At 46.7% G+C, this 20,566-nt stretch overlaps 2 protein-coding genes across 2 annotated transcripts; one reads left to right on the forward strand and one right to left on the reverse strand.

The window, feature by feature from the left end:
* The first annotated feature begins 14,756 nt into the window (after positions 1-14,756).
* LOC123079476 (UDP-glycosyltransferase 87A2) lies at positions 14,757-17,370 on the forward strand. Its single transcript, XM_044502252.1, has 2 exons — positions 14,757-15,463; positions 16,205-17,370. Exons 1-2 carry the CDS (start codon positions 14,938-14,940, stop codon positions 17,146-17,148), a joined length of 1,470 nt encoding a protein of 489 aa, XP_044358187.1. The 5' UTR covers positions 14,757-14,937; the 3' UTR covers positions 17,149-17,370.
* A 1,251-nt stretch (positions 17,371-18,621) lies between these two features.
* Positions 18,622-19,538, reverse strand: LOC123079478 (transcription initiation factor IIA subunit 1). The gene has a single exon (XM_044502253.1). It carries the CDS (start codon positions 19,499-19,501, stop codon positions 18,668-18,670), a length of 834 nt encoding a protein of 277 aa, XP_044358188.1. The 5' UTR covers positions 19,502-19,538; the 3' UTR covers positions 18,622-18,667.
* Between the last annotated feature and the right edge of the window lie 1,028 nt (positions 19,539-20,566).

Below are 20,566 nucleotides of genomic sequence, written 5' to 3' on the forward strand. Positions count from 1 at the left end.
CACGAGCACGCAGCCTCAGCAAGGTATGAACATCAACACCCCACCTACCCAATTAGCGTCGGCTGTCGTGCTAGGTGATAGCGGACGGGGTGAGGAAGAGGCTCCATTAGTCGTTGATGACGTCGCCATAGATGAGGATGAGGATGACGATGACACTCAACAGTATCTCAATACTGGCGCCTATGATGAGTACTCAGGGTTTGAGCGTCATGAGTCGGTGCCTGAATTGCCGCCTCCGGAGGCTGAACATATTATAGACGACCTTCCAGTACCAAAGAAGCATAGGAAGAGACCGAGGAAAGGCAACAAAGCTGCTTCTATGATCCAGCCGCCTCAGCAGCCTCGGGTTCAAGACCGTATACCTATCCCCGGTGCGGCAAAATGGCATATCACCGGTGAACCAATCCTACCTAAGGCAGCGTTAGAGGCCACACACAGTGATCTAAGGAGACTTCATGACGATGTGCTGCGGAGAGAGAAAAGCCTCATTGCCTTGGAAAATCCAGGATACCCACTCTACGTGGTTAACGTGCCGCCGCAAAGTTCGTACGTCCACACATGCGCCGCGGACAAGTTCTTCCTTCGATTCGATTACATCTTCGACATGTTTCACTTGAAGAAGCTGCATTTTACGTTTTTCCGCCTTTATGCCTTGTACATGAACTACATCATCGGGATTGAGCAGATACCTTATATGTGTGTCGCTGACCCGTACTTCATGCACGAGAGCTTCTTGGCAGTCTGCGCAGAGCACCGTGAATACGCGAGGGACTACATCGCCAATTTCATGGTCGCCAATAAGGACAAGGAGGCGATTCTCGTGCCTTATCATCATGTGTAAGTCATCCGTGCAGATATCCTTCCTTCGATTTCAATCATTCATTTGCACGGTGGAGGCTAATTAATTTGAGGTGTACTTATTTTGCGCAGCGGCGGGCGCGTCGTCCTCATCATCCTCTACCCTCGATACTCCCACGCTCTTTACTTGGACTCGTCGAAGAACATGAACAAAAAAGATTACACCCACATCAAGTCTGTTCTCGATGGTGCCATGTTTTACTACGGCGCACAGGGTGGAGAGGTCAAGGACGAGAAGAAAAGGGACGGCAGGCCCGCCTTCGGCCATAAGACCGACTTCTGCTGCATCCAGAAACCGAGTGATACTCTTAGTGATGGATTCTATGTCCTACACCACATGCTGGAGTACAGACGGGATCAGCAGAACCTTCGCATGTCACCTAAATCCAGCAATATCCATATTCTGCAATGGGCAAAGAACGCAGGAGATATCCCGGATCATCGACTTCGAGGTGAGTTCTATCACATCCAGTGTGAACTTGCCCAAGTCATCGTGAAGGAGGTCCTCGACAAAGCAGGTCTGTTCTACGAGGAAGGGCAAATGTCGCGGGAAGACGTCCGAACACACGTAGCCGCTCAGCGTCTCGACCTGAAGCCTTTCACTAAGCTCGGGGACTATCTCCCTGACTTGGATGGATGGAACGACATGTTGGAGTGATTGACAATGTGTCCGTTTAGTCCATACTTTCTGAATGATGAAACTTTGAGTTATGCACGACGAAACTTTATTTGTGATGTAATTAAACCGTCCTCCTCAACTAGCGAAGATCACTCTAGTTAGGGCATTTTGGGTACGATGAACTTTGTTATTTATGCTTATGATATGTTGCTTTTATTTTTGCCAAGTCTGTCTCTTTCTGTTGCTCAACTATGTATGTTGCATATCATCGACTCATGTGACGATGCAAGTGCATAGATCATCAATGACGAATAAGTGCAACGCCAGGAGTATACGATGAGTGGCCGGACTGTTAGGCCCAGGTGTACCGGTTTTCGGTTTCCGAGCGACAGCCAGTAGTTAGTTTAGGTTCACGCTAATGCGAGAGAGGGATACGAACTCATGTACTGCATAGTTCCGCTCTCACTCATAGTGATAGCTCTTCTCGCGTATATCATTTTTAGATGGATGACGATGTAGTTGCAAGTAATCGGGACTTGTATCGCTATTTTCGAGATGATGACGAGAGACCACTTTGTGTTGGATGATGATTATGATGATGACATGATTTGATGCTATGATTACATTTGTATGTGTATGATATGCTAAAGATTATTGTATAAAGCCTATTCAAATACAAAACAAATATGCAAAAAGCTAATAAAACTAATAGTAAAGAGGGGGCAAAAGTTAGCAGCAGCGTGCTCTTACCAGTAGCGCGCCCAAGCTAAAAGCGCTGCAGCTATTAGCAGTAGCGCGTTGAACTAAAGCTCTCTGCTGCTAGCCATGTATAGCAGTAGCGTGGGGAAGCACGTGCTACTGATACATGTTAGCTGTATCGCCGTATCAGTAGCGCGGTACCCCGCACTACTGATACACCAAATACCCACGCTACTGCTAGGCTTTTCCCTAGTAGTGCCATCATGCTCAACCATTGATCCATTCATCAAACACACTCGCATATTAGCTACACCCAATACTCAAGTACGATCATATTGCCTCTTAGTTGGTGCTTTTATAAGAGAAGATGGAAACTCAAATTCAAAAATAAAAATTGCATAAAGTAAAAGAAAGGCCCTTTGCAGAGGGAAGTAGAGATTTGTAGAGGTGCCAGAGCTCAAAGCGAAAAATTTAGAGATAAAAACATTTTGGGAGGTGTATCCTTCCCACCAACGAAAACGACTTAGAGTTCCCAACACTTTTCATGCTAGATATATCATAAGCGGTTCCCAAGCAAAAAATAAAGTTTATTCCTTTTTCAACCATACTTTCACTTTCCATGCCTAGCCGTATCCACGGTTGCCCTCCATACCAACACTTTCCAAGGAATTTATTATTTGACAACATAAAGTAAATTCATTTTTCATTTCGGGACTGGGCATCCCTAATACCTTTGCCTAACTCTCGTGCAACGACAAGTGAATAAACACTCATCGTGAGAATAACACATCTAGCATGGAAAATATTAGCCACCCCTCACCGCTCCGCGAGCGGAACAAACACACAAAAGAGAAGTTTATTTTGAAAATTAGAGATGGCACATACAGATTTGCTTAGAACGGCAAAAGAATACCGCATAGGTAGATATAGTGGACTCAAGTGGCAAAACTGGTTTAAAGGTTTTTGGATGCACAAGTAGAGATCATACTTAGTGCAAAATGAAGGCTAGCAAAAGATTGAGAAGCGGCCAACCACGAAACAAATAATATCATAAGCAACCATTAAGCATAATTAACACCGAATAATGCACCACAAGTAGGATATAATTTCATTGCATGATTATTGACTTTCATGCTTGCATAGGGAATCACAAACCTTAACACCAATATTCTCACTAAAGCATAATTACTCATCAACATAACTCACATATCACATCATCATATCTCAAAACTATTAATAAGAATCAAGTTTATTTTGTCCAATGATCTTCATGAAAGTTTTTATTATATCCTTCTTGGATATCTATCACTTTGGGACTAATTTTCATGTGTTGCTTCACATAAGCTCAAACAAATATAAGTGAAGATCATGAGCATACTTTTTTCTTTCTCTCAAATTAATTTAAGTGAAGCAAGAGAGAATTTCTTGAAAATTTTAATAACTCTCAAATAAATCTAAATGAAGCAAGAGAGCATTTCTTCAAAAAATACTAAAGCACACCGTGCTCAAAAAGATATAAGTGAAGCACTAGAGCAAGTCCATAGCTCATAGAAGATTTAAGTGAAGCATAGAGAGCAATTCTAACAAGTCATGGTATAATTTTGGCACTCTCAAATAGGTGTGTCCAGCAAGGGATCAAGACTTAAAACACAAAACAAAACAAGCAAAGACTCATATCATACAAGACGCTCCAAGCAAAACACATAATATGTGACGAATAAAAATATAGCTTCGAGTAAAATACCGATGGTTGTTAGAAGAAAGAGGGGATGCCACTCGGGGGCATCCCCAAGCTTAGTTGTTTGCTCATTTTTGGATAATAGCTTGGGATGTCGGGGCATCCCCAAGCTTAGGCTCTTCTACTCCTTATTCCTTCATCCATCGTAAGATAACCCAAAACTTGAAAACTTCAATCACACAAAACTCAACAAAAACCTTCGTGAGATCCGTCAGTATAAGAAAGCAAACCACTACTATAAGTATTGTATCAAACCAATTCATATTTTATTTTTGCATTATATCTACTGTATTCCAACTTTTCTATGGCAAAAACCCATCAATGAAAACCATAGAGCCATCAAAATAAGCACACAACGCAAAGAAAACAGAATCTGTCAAAAACAGAACAGTCTGTAGCAATCTGGATATTTCGAATAATTCTGAAACTACAAAAGTTCTGAAAAATTAGGACGACCTGAGCAATTTTTATATTAATCTTCTGCAAAAATAATTGGCATTTTATCACGCTCTGGTTAAAATTAAGAATTATTTTCATGAGCGCAAAAGTTTCTGTTTTCAGCAAGATCAAACAACTATCACCCAAGAAGATCCTAAAGGCTTTACTTGGCACAAACACTAATTAAAACACAAAAAACACAATCATAACATTAGCATAATTGTGCTAACACTCAAGAACAGAAAGCAAAAAGCAAAAATAAATTTTATTCATTGGGTTGCCTCCCAACAAGCGCTATAGTTTTATGCCCTTAGCTAGGCATAAAGCAAGGATGTAAGTTTTGTCATCCTTCTTCTTAATTTTCTTAGAGGTGTTTTCATGGGGTTTTGTAAACACAGCATAAAACATATTATCCATGGAAACTATAGCATTCCTAAGTTGGTTTTCATTATAACCCCTTTGGTTTCCGGCAACAATCCAAGAGTAATGTTGATTAACATCATTGAAAACTTGTTGGATTATATCTAAAACGGGGACTTCCTTTTTAAGATTCTCATCAAAGATTTTATTATCCCCAAGCAAATGTCTTAAAGCATAGTCACTATTGTAAAGAATTTCATCTATCACAGATTTTGCATGATTCATACCATAATAATCAAAGATTTCCCTAGCTTCCCGTATTATGTAGTCAAACTCATTCATAAGAACGAGAGTGCCCAACTTTTTAGCCCTAGGATTCTTTATGTCGGGAAGCTCAAAAAAAATCTTTGCAAAGTAGGATGGGTACGAATAAATTTACTTTCAAGTTTCAGAACTAGTGCTGAAATAGCATCCGCATAAGATCTAGTAGTTTCAAGTATAGGAGCATCATCAAGACTTAGATTCCCAACACAATTGAAAAATGCTTGGGTACGTTCTTTTCCCATAATGTTCCCTTGCCCCAAGATAAAAGTTTTAGCATCCAGATTGCCCGTACGTCCAATCTTAGGAGTTAGGCCATCATCTGTTGGTGCCATACCAAAATCACTCATGATTGCAAGCAAAGGATAGATCTGACAAGAAAACGGCGAACGGAAAAAGAGGGGCGAATAAAACGGCAAATTTTTGTGAAGTGGGGGAGAGGAAAACAAGAAGCAAATGGCAAATAATGTAAATTGAGAGGAGATGAGATTTGCAATTAGGAACCTGGTATATGTTAAAGATCCTCCCCGGCAACGGCACCAGAAATTCCGTTTGATGCCGGCTAGGACTACGTCGGTATTTCCCCAAAGAGGAAGGGATGATGCAGCACAGCGACGGTAGGTATTTCCCTCAGTGAAGAAACCAAGGTTATCAAACCAGTAGGAGAACCAAGCAACACAACGTAAACAACCCCTGCACATAGATAACAAATCCTTGCAACCCGACGTGTTAAAGGGGTTGTCAATCCCTTCCGGGTAACGGCGCCCAAGATGGCAAACGGATGTGAGATAAAATTGTAGTAGATTGATAGATCGAACGCCAAATAAAATAAATAAGAATAAAATGCATCAAGGTATTTTTGTATTTTTGGTTTAATAGATCTGAAAATAAATGCAAAGGAAAAGTAGATCGCAAAGGCAAATATATGAGAAAGAGACCCGGGGGCCGTAGGTTTCAGTAGTGGCTTCTCTCGAGAAAAATAGCAAAGGGTGGGTGAACAAATTACTGTTGGGCAATTGATAGAACTTCAAATAATCATGACGATATCCAGGCAATGATCATTACATAGGCATCACGTCCAAGATTAGTAGACCGACTCCTGCCTGCATCTACTACTATTACTCCACACATCGACCGCTATCCAGCATGCATCTAGTGTATTAAGTTCATGGAGAAATGGAGTAATGAAATAAGAACGATGACATGATGTAGATAAGATCTATCTATGTAGAGATAGACCCCATCGTTTTATCCTTAGTAGCAACGATACATACGTGTCGGTTCCCCTTCTGTCACTGGGATCAAGCACCGTAAGATCGAACCCACTACTAAGCACCTCTTCCCATTGAAAGATAAATAGATCAAGTTGGCCAAAAAAAACCCAAATATCGGAGAAGAAATACGAGGCTATAAGAGATCATGCATAAAAGAGATCAAAGAAACTCAAATACTTTCATGGATATAAAGAAGATATAACTGATCATAAACTCAAAGTTCATCATATCCCAACAAACATACCGCAAAAAGAGTTACATCATATGGATCTCCAAGAGACCATTGTATTGAGAATTCAGCGAGAGAGAGGAAGCCATCTAGCTACTAACTACGGACCCGAAGGTCTACAAAGAACTACTCACGCATCATCGGAGAGGCACCAATGGAGGTGGTGAACCCCATCCGAGATGGTGTCTAGATTGGATCTGGTGGTTCTGGACTCTGCGGCGGCTGGATCAATATTTCATCGACTCCCCTAGGGTTTTGGGAATGTTGGGGTATTTATAGAGCAAAGAGGTTGTCCGGGGGCACCCGAGGTGGGCACAATCCACCAGGGCGCGCCTGGGCCTCCTGGCGCGCCCTGGTGGGTTGTGATCTCCTCGGAGCACCCCCCCAGGCGCAGCCAGGGCCCATTACGTGTCTTCTGGTCCAAAAAAATCTCCGTGAAGTTTTGTTGCATTTGGACTCCGTCTGATATTGATTTCCTGCGATGTAAAAAACATGCAAAAAACAGCAACTGGCACTTGGCACTATGTCAATAGGTTAGTACCAAAAAATGATATAAAATAACTATAAAATGATTATAAAATATCCAATATTGATAATATAACAACATGGAACAATCAAAAATTATAGATACGTTGGAGACGTATCAGCGCCCATGGGCCGCGGTGTTCCGCGCTGCTCTGCTTCCCCCGTAGCTAACGCTGTCACTGACCCCGCTGCTGACGAGCAGCAGGACTGTTCGCTGCTGCCCTCTGTGCGGCGGGATCGCCACACCGCCATTCCTTCCCTCACCCCGTCACGGCGTCGTCTTCCCACGCTCACCGCGGGCCGGCAAACGCGCAGGTTGCGCTGCTCATGGCATGCGAGCTGTTGCGCTACCGCCCCGTCAACGAGGGCTACGACACCTGGCCGGGTCGCATCACCGAGCTCGTCAATGCCGCTGGCGAGGCCCTGACACCCTCCACTCGCTCCGCCCCCCGCCCTCTCGTGCGGGCGACGTGGCTCATGCGCCACCTCCTCCTCTGCGTGGTGCCGACGCCGAGCCCAGGCGCGATGCGCCTCTGCCCGACTCCCCGCGCGGCGCGCCCCTGCCAGCGCGGGATGAAGCCAGCTGCCAGGTGGTGCAGTGGCCACAAGGTGACGCGCGTGCGTGCACTCCACGCCAGCATCAGGACCGCGCGCCACTGGAGGTTGCGGCGCATGGCGTCAAGACCAAGCTCCCCTCACGTGTGGCACGCCAGTGAGTGCGGCGGGCTGCCGCACCTTCATCCCAGAGCTGCGCCGCGTTGTTTGGCCTGACAAGTTCAAGCCAGATCTGCCCCCGCACTATGACGGCACCCCTGACCCTGCGAAGTTTCTCCATCTCTACTCGCTGAGCATCAAGGCCGCGAACGGTGACGACAAGGTCATGGCGAACTGGTTCCCCATGGCTCTCAAGGATGGCGCACGCTCCTGGCTCCTGCACCTCCCGGAGGGGTCGATCTCCTCCTGGGATGAGCTTCGCGGGCGCTTCATCGCCAACTTCCAGGGCTCCCGCGACCGTGCCCTTGCAGTGAATGACCTGCGGCGCGTGAAGCAACAGCCAAGCGTGACTCTCCACAAGTACATACATCGCTTCACGAATGTTCGCCTCAAGATCCCGAAGGCATCGGACGAGGCCATCAGCTCGGTGTTTACTGATGGCGTCACGACATCATGCCTTGGAGATGTTCAACCTGGCGCACAAGTGCGCAAAGGCCGAAGAGGGCCACCTCTCCCTCCTCGAGCATCCGGAGGACGACCCTGAAGATAAGATGGCCAAGGCTAAGGAGGCGAAGCGCAAGGGTCCCGCCGTGCTGGCAGCAGAGCCCGAGATGAAGCATGGCTGTGACCGTGACGAACCAGCCAAGGACAACCGCCCGTACTGCGTGTTCCACAACGTCCACAACCACAACACCAACGACTGCCAGGAGCTCAGGGCGATCTGCGACGAGCGCCTGGGTCGCCGCCCCCGGGTGCAGTGACCGAAGATACGACCGTGGTGGAGGCCGCTGGGACAGACGCAACCCCCGCCAGGACTGGCGTGATGAGCCTCGTGAGGGCCCTTAGCGTGACCAGCCTCGCGAGGCCCATCCTCAGGGCAATGCCGGCCTCCCTCCGTTGTCGCCGCCGCCAAGAAGGAATGATGACAACCATCAGGACGATGGGGTTGGGGGCTTCCAAGAACCTCGCGCGATTGCCTGCATCCTCGGTGGCGCACATGCACCTGCCTCGAACCGCATCTTCAAGCAGTTCTCTCGCGAGGTGAACGCGGCCCTCCCGAAGCTCGAGGCCACGTGCCCCCTCAGGTGGTCACATTATGCCATCACCTTCGACTCCAAGTACCACCTAAGGTGCGCGGCCACCGCTGGCATGCTCCACATGCTCTGCACGCCCACCATCAGCAACGTCGCGGTCACCAAGACTCTCATCGATGGTGGCGCTGGCCTCAACGTCCTCTCTGTGGAAACATTCGACACGCTCCAAGTGCCTCATGACCAACTGCTGCCCACCAAGCCTTTCTCAGGGGTGACTGATGGCTCCACCACACCCCTGGGGCAGGTGCGCCTCACCATCACCTTCGACAAACGCGACAACTACCACACCGAGCTTATCAACTTTGACGTCGCCCACATCGGCCTCCCGTACAACGTCATCCTCGGGTACCCTGCCCTTGCCAAATTCATGGCAGCAACTCACCATGGCTACAACGTCCTCAAGATGCCTGGGTGCAGCGGCGTCATCACGTTCGCCTGCGATGAGAAAGACACAGTCTGTTCTCTTGAGCATGCCTACCGCGGCGCTGCAGACGAGAACTCTGACGACGAGGGCGGCGTCCTGCCTCAGGGTGCCACCCCCGCGAAGAAGAAGCAGCTCCTTCCCAAGAGGAGCCTGGAGACCACAAAGCCCGTTGGTGACACCTCACGCCACGCGCCTGTGATCGGGGTGCCCCTTCCTCTCGCATAGGAAGGCGAGCCCGGCGCTTCCCTCAGGACGGGCTCAGGGCCTTCCATCTGGAGAGCCTCTGACCTGACCAGTGCGACAAAAGAGGTGCTCGGGCACCACCTGGAGGCGTGCTTCGATGCGCGCCCCCACAAGCAAGGAGCGAGACGCGAGGCGCCAGGGACGCGAGAGTTCATCACCAAGGCGATCGAGGAGCTTCAGGAGACGCAAGCCATGTGTGGCGAGCCTCGCCCTGCACCACCCAGTGCAGCCGCCGCCCTCGACATGGGCGAAGGGCTACGCGTCTGCGTCAACATCCCGGTTCTCAACAGGGCCGCATCTCAGGGCTCTCTTCTAGCCATCGCGTCTCGGCCGGTGCGGAGGCTACCCATGCAGCTACGTCTGCAGGACTTTTAGCCTCGTGAACATGGGCGCTACGTACCAGCGCCTCGCGCAGGCCGCGCACGCGTCTCACGAGGCCCTATGTAAAGCGGCGATGGCTCAGGAGGCCCCGGACCCTTGCGAGCCCCCCGGGCCTCGCGGGCCACTCCAGACAGACTATTTGATCTATATCCCTTTTACCATCCCAGAACTCCTCGTCGAAACTCACCATTTCATTATAATGAGTTAATCTATGCGGTATATTGTTCTCCATAGAAACTTCCGATATTTCGATAAATCGGCCGATTTATCGCTTACCGGTGTCTGGCCGATAAGATAAATCGGCCGACAAATGAGCTGATATGACGATAAATCTACCGTTATGCCGATAAACTGGCCGATTTACCCCTTATCTTGGGTCGACGGATAAGCTCTCGATAAGCGATATCCCCAACATTGGTTGCTCGTGAGTTGGTCGATGCCGAATTTGCTGATGCATTTGAATAAACTCTTCAAATGTGGCTGGATTCTGGTCTGAAATTGGATAGGATCACCCATGTTCTTAAATTCTAGAACTACGGCAGCATCGTCACCCTCATCCTCGACAATTACGTTGGGCACGATCACACAACATGTCATCACCTCTCACAAGGTCTCCGGATCCCATTGTTTAGCAGGTTCACGAACAACTGCAAAACGGGCCTGCATAACTCCAAATGCCCCCTCGACATCCTTTCTAGCTGCTTCTTGTCTTTGGGCAAAGTGGGCCTTTTTCTGGCAAACTGGGTTAAAGATGGTGCTGACAAAGGTAGCCCACAGAGGATAGATACCATTAACCAGATAGTAGCCCATGTTATACTCATATTCATTGACAGTATACTGTTGATACGTCTCCAACGTATCTATAATTTTTTATTGTTCCATGCTATATTATATTCTGTTTTGGATGATTAATGGGTTTTATTATACACTTTTATATTATTTTTTGGGACTAACCTATTAACCGGAGGCCCAGCCCAAATTGTTGTTTTTTGCCTATTTCAGTGTTTCACAGAAAAGAATATCAAACGGAGTCCAAACGGAATCAAACCTTCGGGAACGTGATTTTCGGAACAAACGTGATCCAGAGGACTTGGAGTGGATGTCAAGCAACAGACCAGGAAGCCACGAGGTAGGGGGCGCGCCTACCCCCCCCCCCCTAATTCCACCACCGCAACCTTCTGTACCCGTGAGATCCCATCTTGGGGCCTTTTCCGGCGTCCTGCCGGAGGGGGCATTGATCACGGAGGGCTTCTACATCAACACCATAGCCTCTCCGATGATGTGTGAGTAGTTTACCTCAGACCTTCGGGTCCATAGTTATTAGCTAGATGGCTTCTTCTCTCTCTTTGGATCTCAATACAAAGTTCTCCTCGATTCTCTTGGAGATCTATTTGATGTAACTCTTCTTTTTGCGGTGTGTTTGTCGAGATCCAATGAATTGTGGGTTTATGATCAAGATTATCTATGAACAATATTTAAATCTCCTCTGAATTCTTTTATGTATGATTGGTTATCTTTGCAAGTCTCTTCAAATTATCAGTTTGGTTTGGCCTACTAGATTGATCTTTCTTGCAATGGGAGAAGTGCTTAGCTTTGGGTTCAATCTTGCGGTGTCCTTTCCCAGTGACGGCAGGGGCAGCAAGGCACGTATTGTATTGTTGCCATCGAGGATAAAAAGATGGGGTTTATATCATATTGCATGAGTTTATCCCTCTACATCATGTCATCTTGCTTAAAGCGTTACTCTGTTCTTATGAACTTAATACTCTAGATGCATGCTGGAGAGCGGTCGATGTGTGGAGTAATAGTAGTAGATGCAGAATCGTTTCGGTCTACTTGTCACGGGCGTGATGCCTATATACATGATCATACCTAGATATTCTCATAACTATGCTCAATTCTATCAATTGCTCGACAGTAATTCGGTTACCCAGCGTAATACTTATGCTCTTGAGAGAAGCCACTAGTGAAACCTATGGCCCCCGGGTCTATTTTCCATTATATTAATCTCCCGTTATTTCCATTGTCGTTTACTTTCTTTCTTTACTTTTACTCTTTATATCATAAAAATACCAAAAATATTATCTTATCATCTCTATCAGATCTCACTTCGTAAGTGACCGTGAAGGGATTGACAACCCCTTTATCGCATTGGTTGTGAGGTTCTTATTTGTTTGTGTAGGTACGTGGGACTCGCGCGTGGTCTCCTACTGGATTGATACCTTGGTTCTCAAAAACTGAGGGAAATACTTACGCTACTTTACTGCATCACCCTTTCCTCTTCAAGAGAAAACCAACGCAGTGCTCAAGAGGTAGCAACTGTCAAGGAGGAGCTTTTCCTTCAGTCAACCTCGCAAACAACGGTGATCGCTGTAGCACATTGATGTCATTGTGAGACCCTGGCATGACAAAGAAAGCGTGCCACATCCAAACATCATGTGATGCAACTGCTTCAAGAATGATGGTGGGCTTCTTAACATGCCCCGATATTGCCCTTGTAAAGCCTTTGGGCAGTTCTTCCATTTCCAATGCATGTCAAGAGATCCAAGCAAACCTGGCCACCCACTTGCTTCTGAGATTGCCAAGAGCCTCTCGGTGTCTGCCACAGTTGGTTCTCTTAGGTACTGAGGTCTGAACACCTCGACCACGGCAGTTTGCAAACTGACCATGGCATCTCCGCATGTGCTCTCAGACATGCATAGGTACTCATCCCACGAATTAGCAGCCATGCCATATGCGAGCATCTGGAGTGCGGCCGTGTACTTTTGGTAACTAGAGAAGCCAATCATTCCCATGGCGTCCTTCTTCAGGATGAAGTAGTCATCATAGGACCGGACGCCATGGTACAAACGATCGAAAACAGTCTTGCACATTCAAAAACACCGGCGAAAATGGTCAGCAAAGAGTGCATCTGGGGCAAAGTAGTCGGCCATCAGTGTCAAATAGCCGCGCACCCTGTTGCAGTTGAGCATTCGATGACCCTTGATCAAGCCCTTGAAATTGAGAACATGTTCCTCCACACGCTCTACATCTTCAAGGACCGCCTACATCATCACCGTCTCATCGGAGTACTCCTCATCGTCCGATGATCCGTTGGACAACTCAACATAGTGCTCGTATATGTACTCCAAATCGGAATCCATTGCTAGAAAGAAGAAGGGGGAATGCTTTTAGCTCCGGCGATTCATCGAACTGTTGCCGGGCATGGTGTGTATAGCAGTAGCGGATGGTACCTCGCGGGGCGGTCGGAGGGCAGGGGGTTGAACGACGACGGAGGAGAAGCGGGGTAGAGCCCTGCTCGAGCACTGGAGGTGCCGGGGACGTAGAGTTCCGACAGGGGTGTGGCGTGGCGGCCGGGGTGGTGGAGCGGCGGCAAAGGCAAGAGAGAAAGTAGAAAGAAGAGAAAATGGGGAGGATGGAGGCGCGGGGTCCGGGAAGGGTTTTGGGTGGGCCAGGGATGTCGGAGTCCTACGCATCTGGTGTCCGGACTCCCGCAAAGCTCCCCCGTTTTGTCTCCGGTTTGCGGGAGAAAACACGCTCGGGCCGCGCCACGGACCGATACAGGCCCGCATTGGATCGCCTCCGCGGTCCGGACAGCACGGTCCAGATGTATCGGGTGGCTTGCGGGTCCGTCTTGGAGATGCCCTAATATGTCTTTCGAGGTAGCCTTTGACAAATGATAAATTATTAATATATGAGATGTATGATATAAATATTATATCATCACAAACTCCTTTCACATACGAATTCGAGTATATGCTTTGTGTGACATGCATATCATATAATATTGTGCTGACCCATAGTGTATGGAGGGTCCTATATATGTGGATGGAGGAAATATACCGGATGGTACATTAATGAAACCGGAGTCAACCAATAATGAAAACATGCAAAACAAAAACATAATTAAACTTATATCGAATCAGAGATGAAACATTAATGATTTATAGAATGAAACAATGACGAAAACATGCAAAAGAGAATGCGGGGAAAAATAATGAAAACATGTAAAGTAGTTGTGCCACAAAAATGAAATCGTATAGGAAAATATGAAAATAACATCCTTAGAACTCAGGTATACCATGAAAGATAACTTAATAAAATTATATGAAAACTTATTTCAAGACTCCAAAAATAAAAACGAAACCTGAATAAATTATTAACAATATCCGTAATGAATAAGCAATGAAAACATGCAACGAAAACATAATTTGAATTTGAAAGAAAAAAAATCAACCGTCTCCAAAATTGAACTTGTTTTGAAAATGTAATTATCATCATGAGTACTAATATCCAAACGTTTTATCAACGGATATTTTGTTCAAAAGACATAATTGATACAAACTATGTAATCACACTGAAAAGCATGAGTGGATGAGATGTAATAGTACTCCCTCCGTAAAGAAATATAAAACCGGTTAGATCACTATTTACTTCAAACATACTCCATCCGTCTCAAAATAAATGACTCAACTTTGTACTAGATAGAAAGGAGGTAGTACCAGTTAGTTAGACTACTCACAGTGAGAGTAACATAGATGGTAACATCACACATATCTAAATAAAATAAATAATGTGACAAGCAATTAATGAAGAAAAAGATGCATATGATAACATAGCTAAGCAAGATGAGTCAATAACTTAATAAATAATACCAGTATGTTGCATGACACCGCACATAGTATGTTACTCCCCACCTACTCTCCACTTACTCCCTGTGTGGCTAGTCTCACTCTGTTGCGAGGCCTTCTCGCTAGCTGTGCCACACATTGCAGAGACGAGTAAAAAAAGCTATACATGCGCGGCATCCCACTAGAAAAATTACTCTCGTCGGCCGGCCAATAGAAAAGATGCTACACGTCGCCGCAGATTCCTCCGCGCGCACGTTGGCGGCTGACACCAGCACCAGAGTCACCGCACCGCACGCTCTGCTCAGTGCTCACTCCAAACAGACATCGTCTGCGGCCATACGCAGCGACAGCGCGACGAGAGCCCCACACACACTCGTCACGACACGGAGATGGCCGCCGCCGCCGCCGAGCCGTGCCGCTGCCACATTCTGGCGGTGCCGTTCCCCGGCCGGGGCCACGTCAACGCCATGATGAACCTGTCCCGCCTCCTGGCCGCGCGCGGCGCCGCGGTCACCTTCGTCGTCACCGAGGAGTGGCTCGGCCTGCTCCGCTCCTCCTTCTCCTCTTCCGCCCCGCCGCCGCCCGGCGTCCGCCTGCGCGCCATCCCCAACGTCATCCCCTCCGAGCACGGCCGCGCCGCCGACCACGCGGGCTTCCTCGACGCCGTCGCCACCGAGATGGAGGCGCCCTTCGAGCTCCTGCTCGACCGCCTCCGTGAGGAGGAGGTCCCGCCCGTAGCGGCGCTCGTGGCCGACAGCTACGTGTCCTGGGTCGTGGGCGTCGGCAACCGGAGGGGCGTTCCGGTCTGCTCGCTCTTCCCCATGTCCGCCTCCTTCTTCTCCGCCTACTACCACTTTGACTCCCTCCCGCCGCGCCTCGTCGACGAGCGCGCCCCGGCCGCCGGCGCCGCCACAGGTCAGGTTCCTCTTCCAAGCATTTCTGATAGGCTGAGATAACGCTCCCAATTACTGGACCATTAACGTTACTGATAGGATGATAACGCTCCCGATTACTTAAACATTAACGTTACTGGTTGAGGAACCAACAAAAAAATTTACCCGCAAAAAAAAAAAAAAATTGGCTGTTGCATCTGATTTACATGTGTTGGATTTGAATGTACAACTACCATCTGATTTACATGTTCATGTTCATGAACTAGGGTCCTTGATAACTCTGCCAAAAATATACAACATTTCACTGATTCAAGTGCCATTGTTTGACTGCTCCATTATTTATGTGCACATCCCGACGTATTTCAAGTGATACGATGCCGGCAGCTGCATGTGCAAAGGACAGAGTGACGCGGAGGATGGCCAACAAACATTGCCAGACATGAAAATGACTAATCAATCACATGTAACTTTAAAGTGGACCTGTCTATTTGTTTGTGGCAATGCTATTACTGGGAGAAAACTCACCGAATTAAGGATCTGCATGCAGTTTTTTTATGGACAGTCCAAATAGCCAGAACTGAGCCATAGATCAAGCTTGAGAAATTGGTGTCGCATATGAGTATTGTTTTAACTGTACCACATGGTTCTCATTTCGGGTGACTTTATTTTTTATAGTCTTTATTATAGTGCAAAAGTTTGTTCATCTCAATCATATATACATGGCAGCTTGCAGCATTGCTCAGCCATCCTTTCTTGTATGCAGATAAATCTGATGAGAGACTTGAGCACTATATCTCAGGCTTTGCTTCAAGTTCAGTGACCTTGTCTGATCTGGAGCCCCTAATTCACAACATGACAACAGTAAACCATGTCCTAGCAGCTGTCTCTAGCATCAAGAACGCGCAATGCCTCCTATTCACCACTATGCATGAGCTCGAGGCCGGTGTCATCAACTCCCTAAGATCAGCACTCCCATGTCCAGTTCTCCCAGTTGGGCCCTGCATTCCCTACATGACACTAGAAGACCAGCATTCCAAGTCCAATGGAGAAGTTACCACCAGTCCAGGAGACTGCTTCACCTGGCTGGACTCTCAACCTGTGAACTCGGTGCTATACGTCTCCCTCGGGAGCTTCCTCTCTGTGTCAGCCTCCCAGCTTGATGAGATAGCATTGGGCCTTGCATCGAGCGGTGTCAGATTCTTATGGATTCTTCGTGAAAAGTCTTCCCGGGTGCGAGAACTTGTCGGTGACACCGACAGGGGCATGATAATGGCATGGTGCGATCAGCTGAAGGTTCTGTGCCATCCTTCTGTTGGGGGCTTCCTGACACATTGTGGGATGAACTCGACGCTTGAAGCTGTCTTTGCTGGTGTGCCTATGCTTGCTCTACCACTGTTCTTTGATCAACCGATTCATGGCCGTCTAATTGTTGAAGACTGGAAGGTTGGACTGGCCCTGCGGGAATGGGCTGATAAGGATGGCCTGATTGGGAGTCAGGACATTGCAAGGGCTGTTAAGAGGCTCATGGCCTGCGATGAGGCCGATGCCAAGGCGATAAGGAGGCGTGCCCTTGAGTGGAAAGAGGTCTGTGGCAGAGCTGTCGAAAAGGGTGGATCTTCGTATGATAATCTCAGTTCATTGATGCAGATGGTATGCGCGTCACGATGTACTGAACTTGATCAGCAATGTTCCAAAACTGATGCTTGAAATGCATCATCTATTCAACCATTTGCTTTCATTGCTCTTGTACCAATTCAAATGTTGTGTGAGTGTAGTTTTTGATGAGCTCTTGGTACGGTTTCTGGCAGAGCTGTCAAAGGGCAATCTCAACTCCTGAACTCACTCAGCCATTTGGTTTCATTGTTCTTGTATCTCCATGAAGAGACTGATAGTTTGGTTTCATTGCACCTTTAGCTCAATTCATTTTCACTACAAAGTGTGAGTAGTTTTGATGATAAGTCCTGAATGTTCACAATAATATAATACATGAAGTACAGTGCATAAAATTCACATTAGCTGTACCAGTAGACGAATGCAAAGGAATGCTAACAGTCAACAATGAATCAATCGATAAATTAAAGAGTTATATCCTCTGTTCTCAACCGGGAAAATCAGAAATTGTGAAGGATCAGAATTTGGAACACCAGCCAACTTGCCGTGGAGCATGCCGGATGTGGGTGCCCTGAGCCCGTGCCTAGCTACCTGACGACTAACGAGCACTCGCTTAAGGAAGAGTAGGATCTGTTAGCAAGTCATATTCAATCACCCGGTCTTCTCCTTCCTAGCTTTCAGATTTTATGATTTTCTCTTGGATTTTCATACACTTAGCCGTGTACGTATCTTGGCTAAACTCGAACCTATAGTTGATCCATCCATACTTGGTAAAGAATCAAAAAGGTACTTGAAGACGACTTTGAACGGGAGGAGGTTTTCTTTTTATCCCCCTAACCTTATTTTTATGTCTTCTTCTTTCTCAGTCCCTACGGTCCATTGTAGGATGATTTTCCTGAGGCAGAAGGACGGGATCATCTTCAGGTTGGGTACCGGCCGGCCTGGGGTGTGGCGGCAAGGCGCCGGCACTCGGTTGCGCAGTTCTGGTCGAGTCGGTTTTTTAGCAGAATTTAGGTTCGAGCCTTTTTTGTAAGTCGAATTCTACTCGAGCGTGTATCTGCAGTTCCTGCGTTCCTGGATTTATACTATTATAGATAAGATCGTCCCACCACCTTGAAGTGACCATCTCTCAAGAAAATGTCCACAATTTTCAGTGTACTTCTTGGGTTTTCAGGATTATTTCAGTTATCTCTCTTCAGTCCTCAGTTTCTTCAGTCATATCAGTTGTTTCAGTGATAGTTGTCAGTTCAGTTTTGGGCAATAGTTGCACACTGTTAATCTCATTCTGGTAGTCTATTCCTGGGTATCGTTCTTGACTCTTTTCCTTCTCCGTTTATTTCCTTTCAAGTCATCTTTCTTCAGTCTTTAGTAAATGTTTCTCAACCACCTTTGAGTCTCGTTTATACTCCCTTTTTACAGTGACATGAGTTATGGTCAACAAACCAAGTGGGTGAAGCAAGCCTCAATCAACAGGAAAACACGAGACATGATCATAGTGCCAAACTCGCCACAACTCCAGTACTCTTTTGTCACCTTCCCTTCCTTGTGTTAAAGACAAAAGACAGTAGGTACAGCAGGCACCTAAAACATCATCTTTAATTACCATGAAATGAATTCAAAAATCAAACTCTCCTGAAGCCTTGCTGAATAGAACATCTCTGCCGTTCAAATGCATGATTCCATCCTTCAAAGTGCACCTCCAGCGATTCTTTGTCCTTGTTATCTTGTCAAACTGTGCCAGGACAAGGTGCTGCGTGTCATCAAAGTCATCTACGTCGTCGTCATCTTCATTAAGAGGAGGTTCTTCATCATCAACACCACCCGCAACCTGGTCTGCACATCCATCCTGTTGTGGCACAAATGAAGCAGCCGAAGGATATTCATCCCTCGTCCGTTTTCCACAAGACATCACGAGAAAATCCTTAGTCGTCAGTGGCTGGGGTTGCACCATCGTCCGGATCTCCTCATCATAAGCAAAAGCAAGGTTCACATTAGCCCCCAGTGGTCTCTGATTCATCCAGGGCGATGGAGGTTGCATGAAAGGGCTTGGGCGGCCAGTTTCTGGATCAGCCCCGTTCATCATCCCCATCCCGTTTCTCATGTCACCGATCGGCGATGGGGCATAGTCCCACGGCCCCGTATCAATCCCAGCTGGAAGTGGTGTCTGGATCGGCGTCGGTGGGAAGAGCATGTCGGCGGTTGGGGTGGCGTACTCCTCGGACGTGGCCTCGTAGGGCACGTTGAGGTCGCGCACGGGTGAAGCGGACGCTGGGGGAGCCCTGTTGCGGTCGGTGTTCCCTGAGATTGCGCCACAGTGCAGCAACTTCGTCTCCCAGAGAGACTGCAGCTCGTTGAGGACGGCATCGCCAGCGCCGTCGGCGATGAAGCACTTGGTAACCTTGGCCACGACATCTCCGATGATGGAGATGTAAATGTTGCCGCTGGCCATGGCGGTGGGGGCCTAGGGTTAGGGTTTGTGTGCTAGGTAGCGAAGGCGAGGCGGGCTGCAGTTCGAGGGGGCGGCCTCTTATATAGCCGAAGCTCTCCGACCCCGTCGCTTCACCAGGCGAGGTGGGACTAAAGGAACCACTGATTGATTTGAGGGAACACCGGACCGTAGTACGTGGCTTCGCTGAAGCTCAGCGTCCCGAAGCCCCAGTTTGGGCCGGCCCACGGTAGCTCTGCTGTTTCTTCTCTTTTCTGTTTCTTTCTTTTTTTCCTTTTTTCTGTTTCAGTTTATTTTGTTTTATTTTACGTTTTTCCTTTTTTTAATCCTTACATCATTTTTTCCGTGTATTACACAAATTTCATTTTGTGTTATGAACAAATGTTCATCTTGTATTTAAGGAAATGTTCATCCTATATTATGAATTCTTTTGACATATTTAAAATAATTTTCATCATGTATTTTAATTTTTTTAAGAATATATCACAAAATTTTAAATGCGTTATAAATATATTTTTAACATAAATCACAAAAATCTTCAATGTGTATTTAGATATTGTTCAACCTATATCACAAAAAGTTTGGTGTGTATTTTAAAATTTGTTCAGTGTATATTACCAAATTTTCAATATATATTTAAAAAATGTCATCACAAAAAATTCAATAAAGGTTTCGAATTTCAAAAGTTTGTTCATGTTTCTCAAATTTGTTTTCAATTTTCTCAAAAATTGTTCACGTCTTAAAAGTTTGTCCGACTTCCAAATTTCTTCACAATTTTCAACCATTATTCGCATTTTTAAAGAAATATTGTTCAGATTTTTTTCCAAGAAATGTTGAGACACTGAAATTAAACAAAACTGGCCGTCGCCATTGGATAGTTTCATTGATGTTGTAGACATATTCTTTCTCATTGTCACTAGCCTTTTCTTTTTCCCTTTATGCACTTCACTAACCTGTAATAATTTGGTTGTTTGCATCATCGAGATACAATGACCGGGAGATCGTGGGTATTCCTCCTTCTTGCTCAGGTAAGCACCCAGCATACCAATTCATTATCCTTGGGGCTCG

This window comes from Triticum aestivum, chromosome 3D (assembly GCF_018294505.1).
Source record: "Triticum aestivum cultivar Chinese Spring chromosome 3D, IWGSC CS RefSeq v2.1, whole genome shotgun sequence".
NCBI lineage: Eukaryota > Viridiplantae > Streptophyta > Magnoliopsida > Poales > Poaceae > Triticum > Triticum aestivum.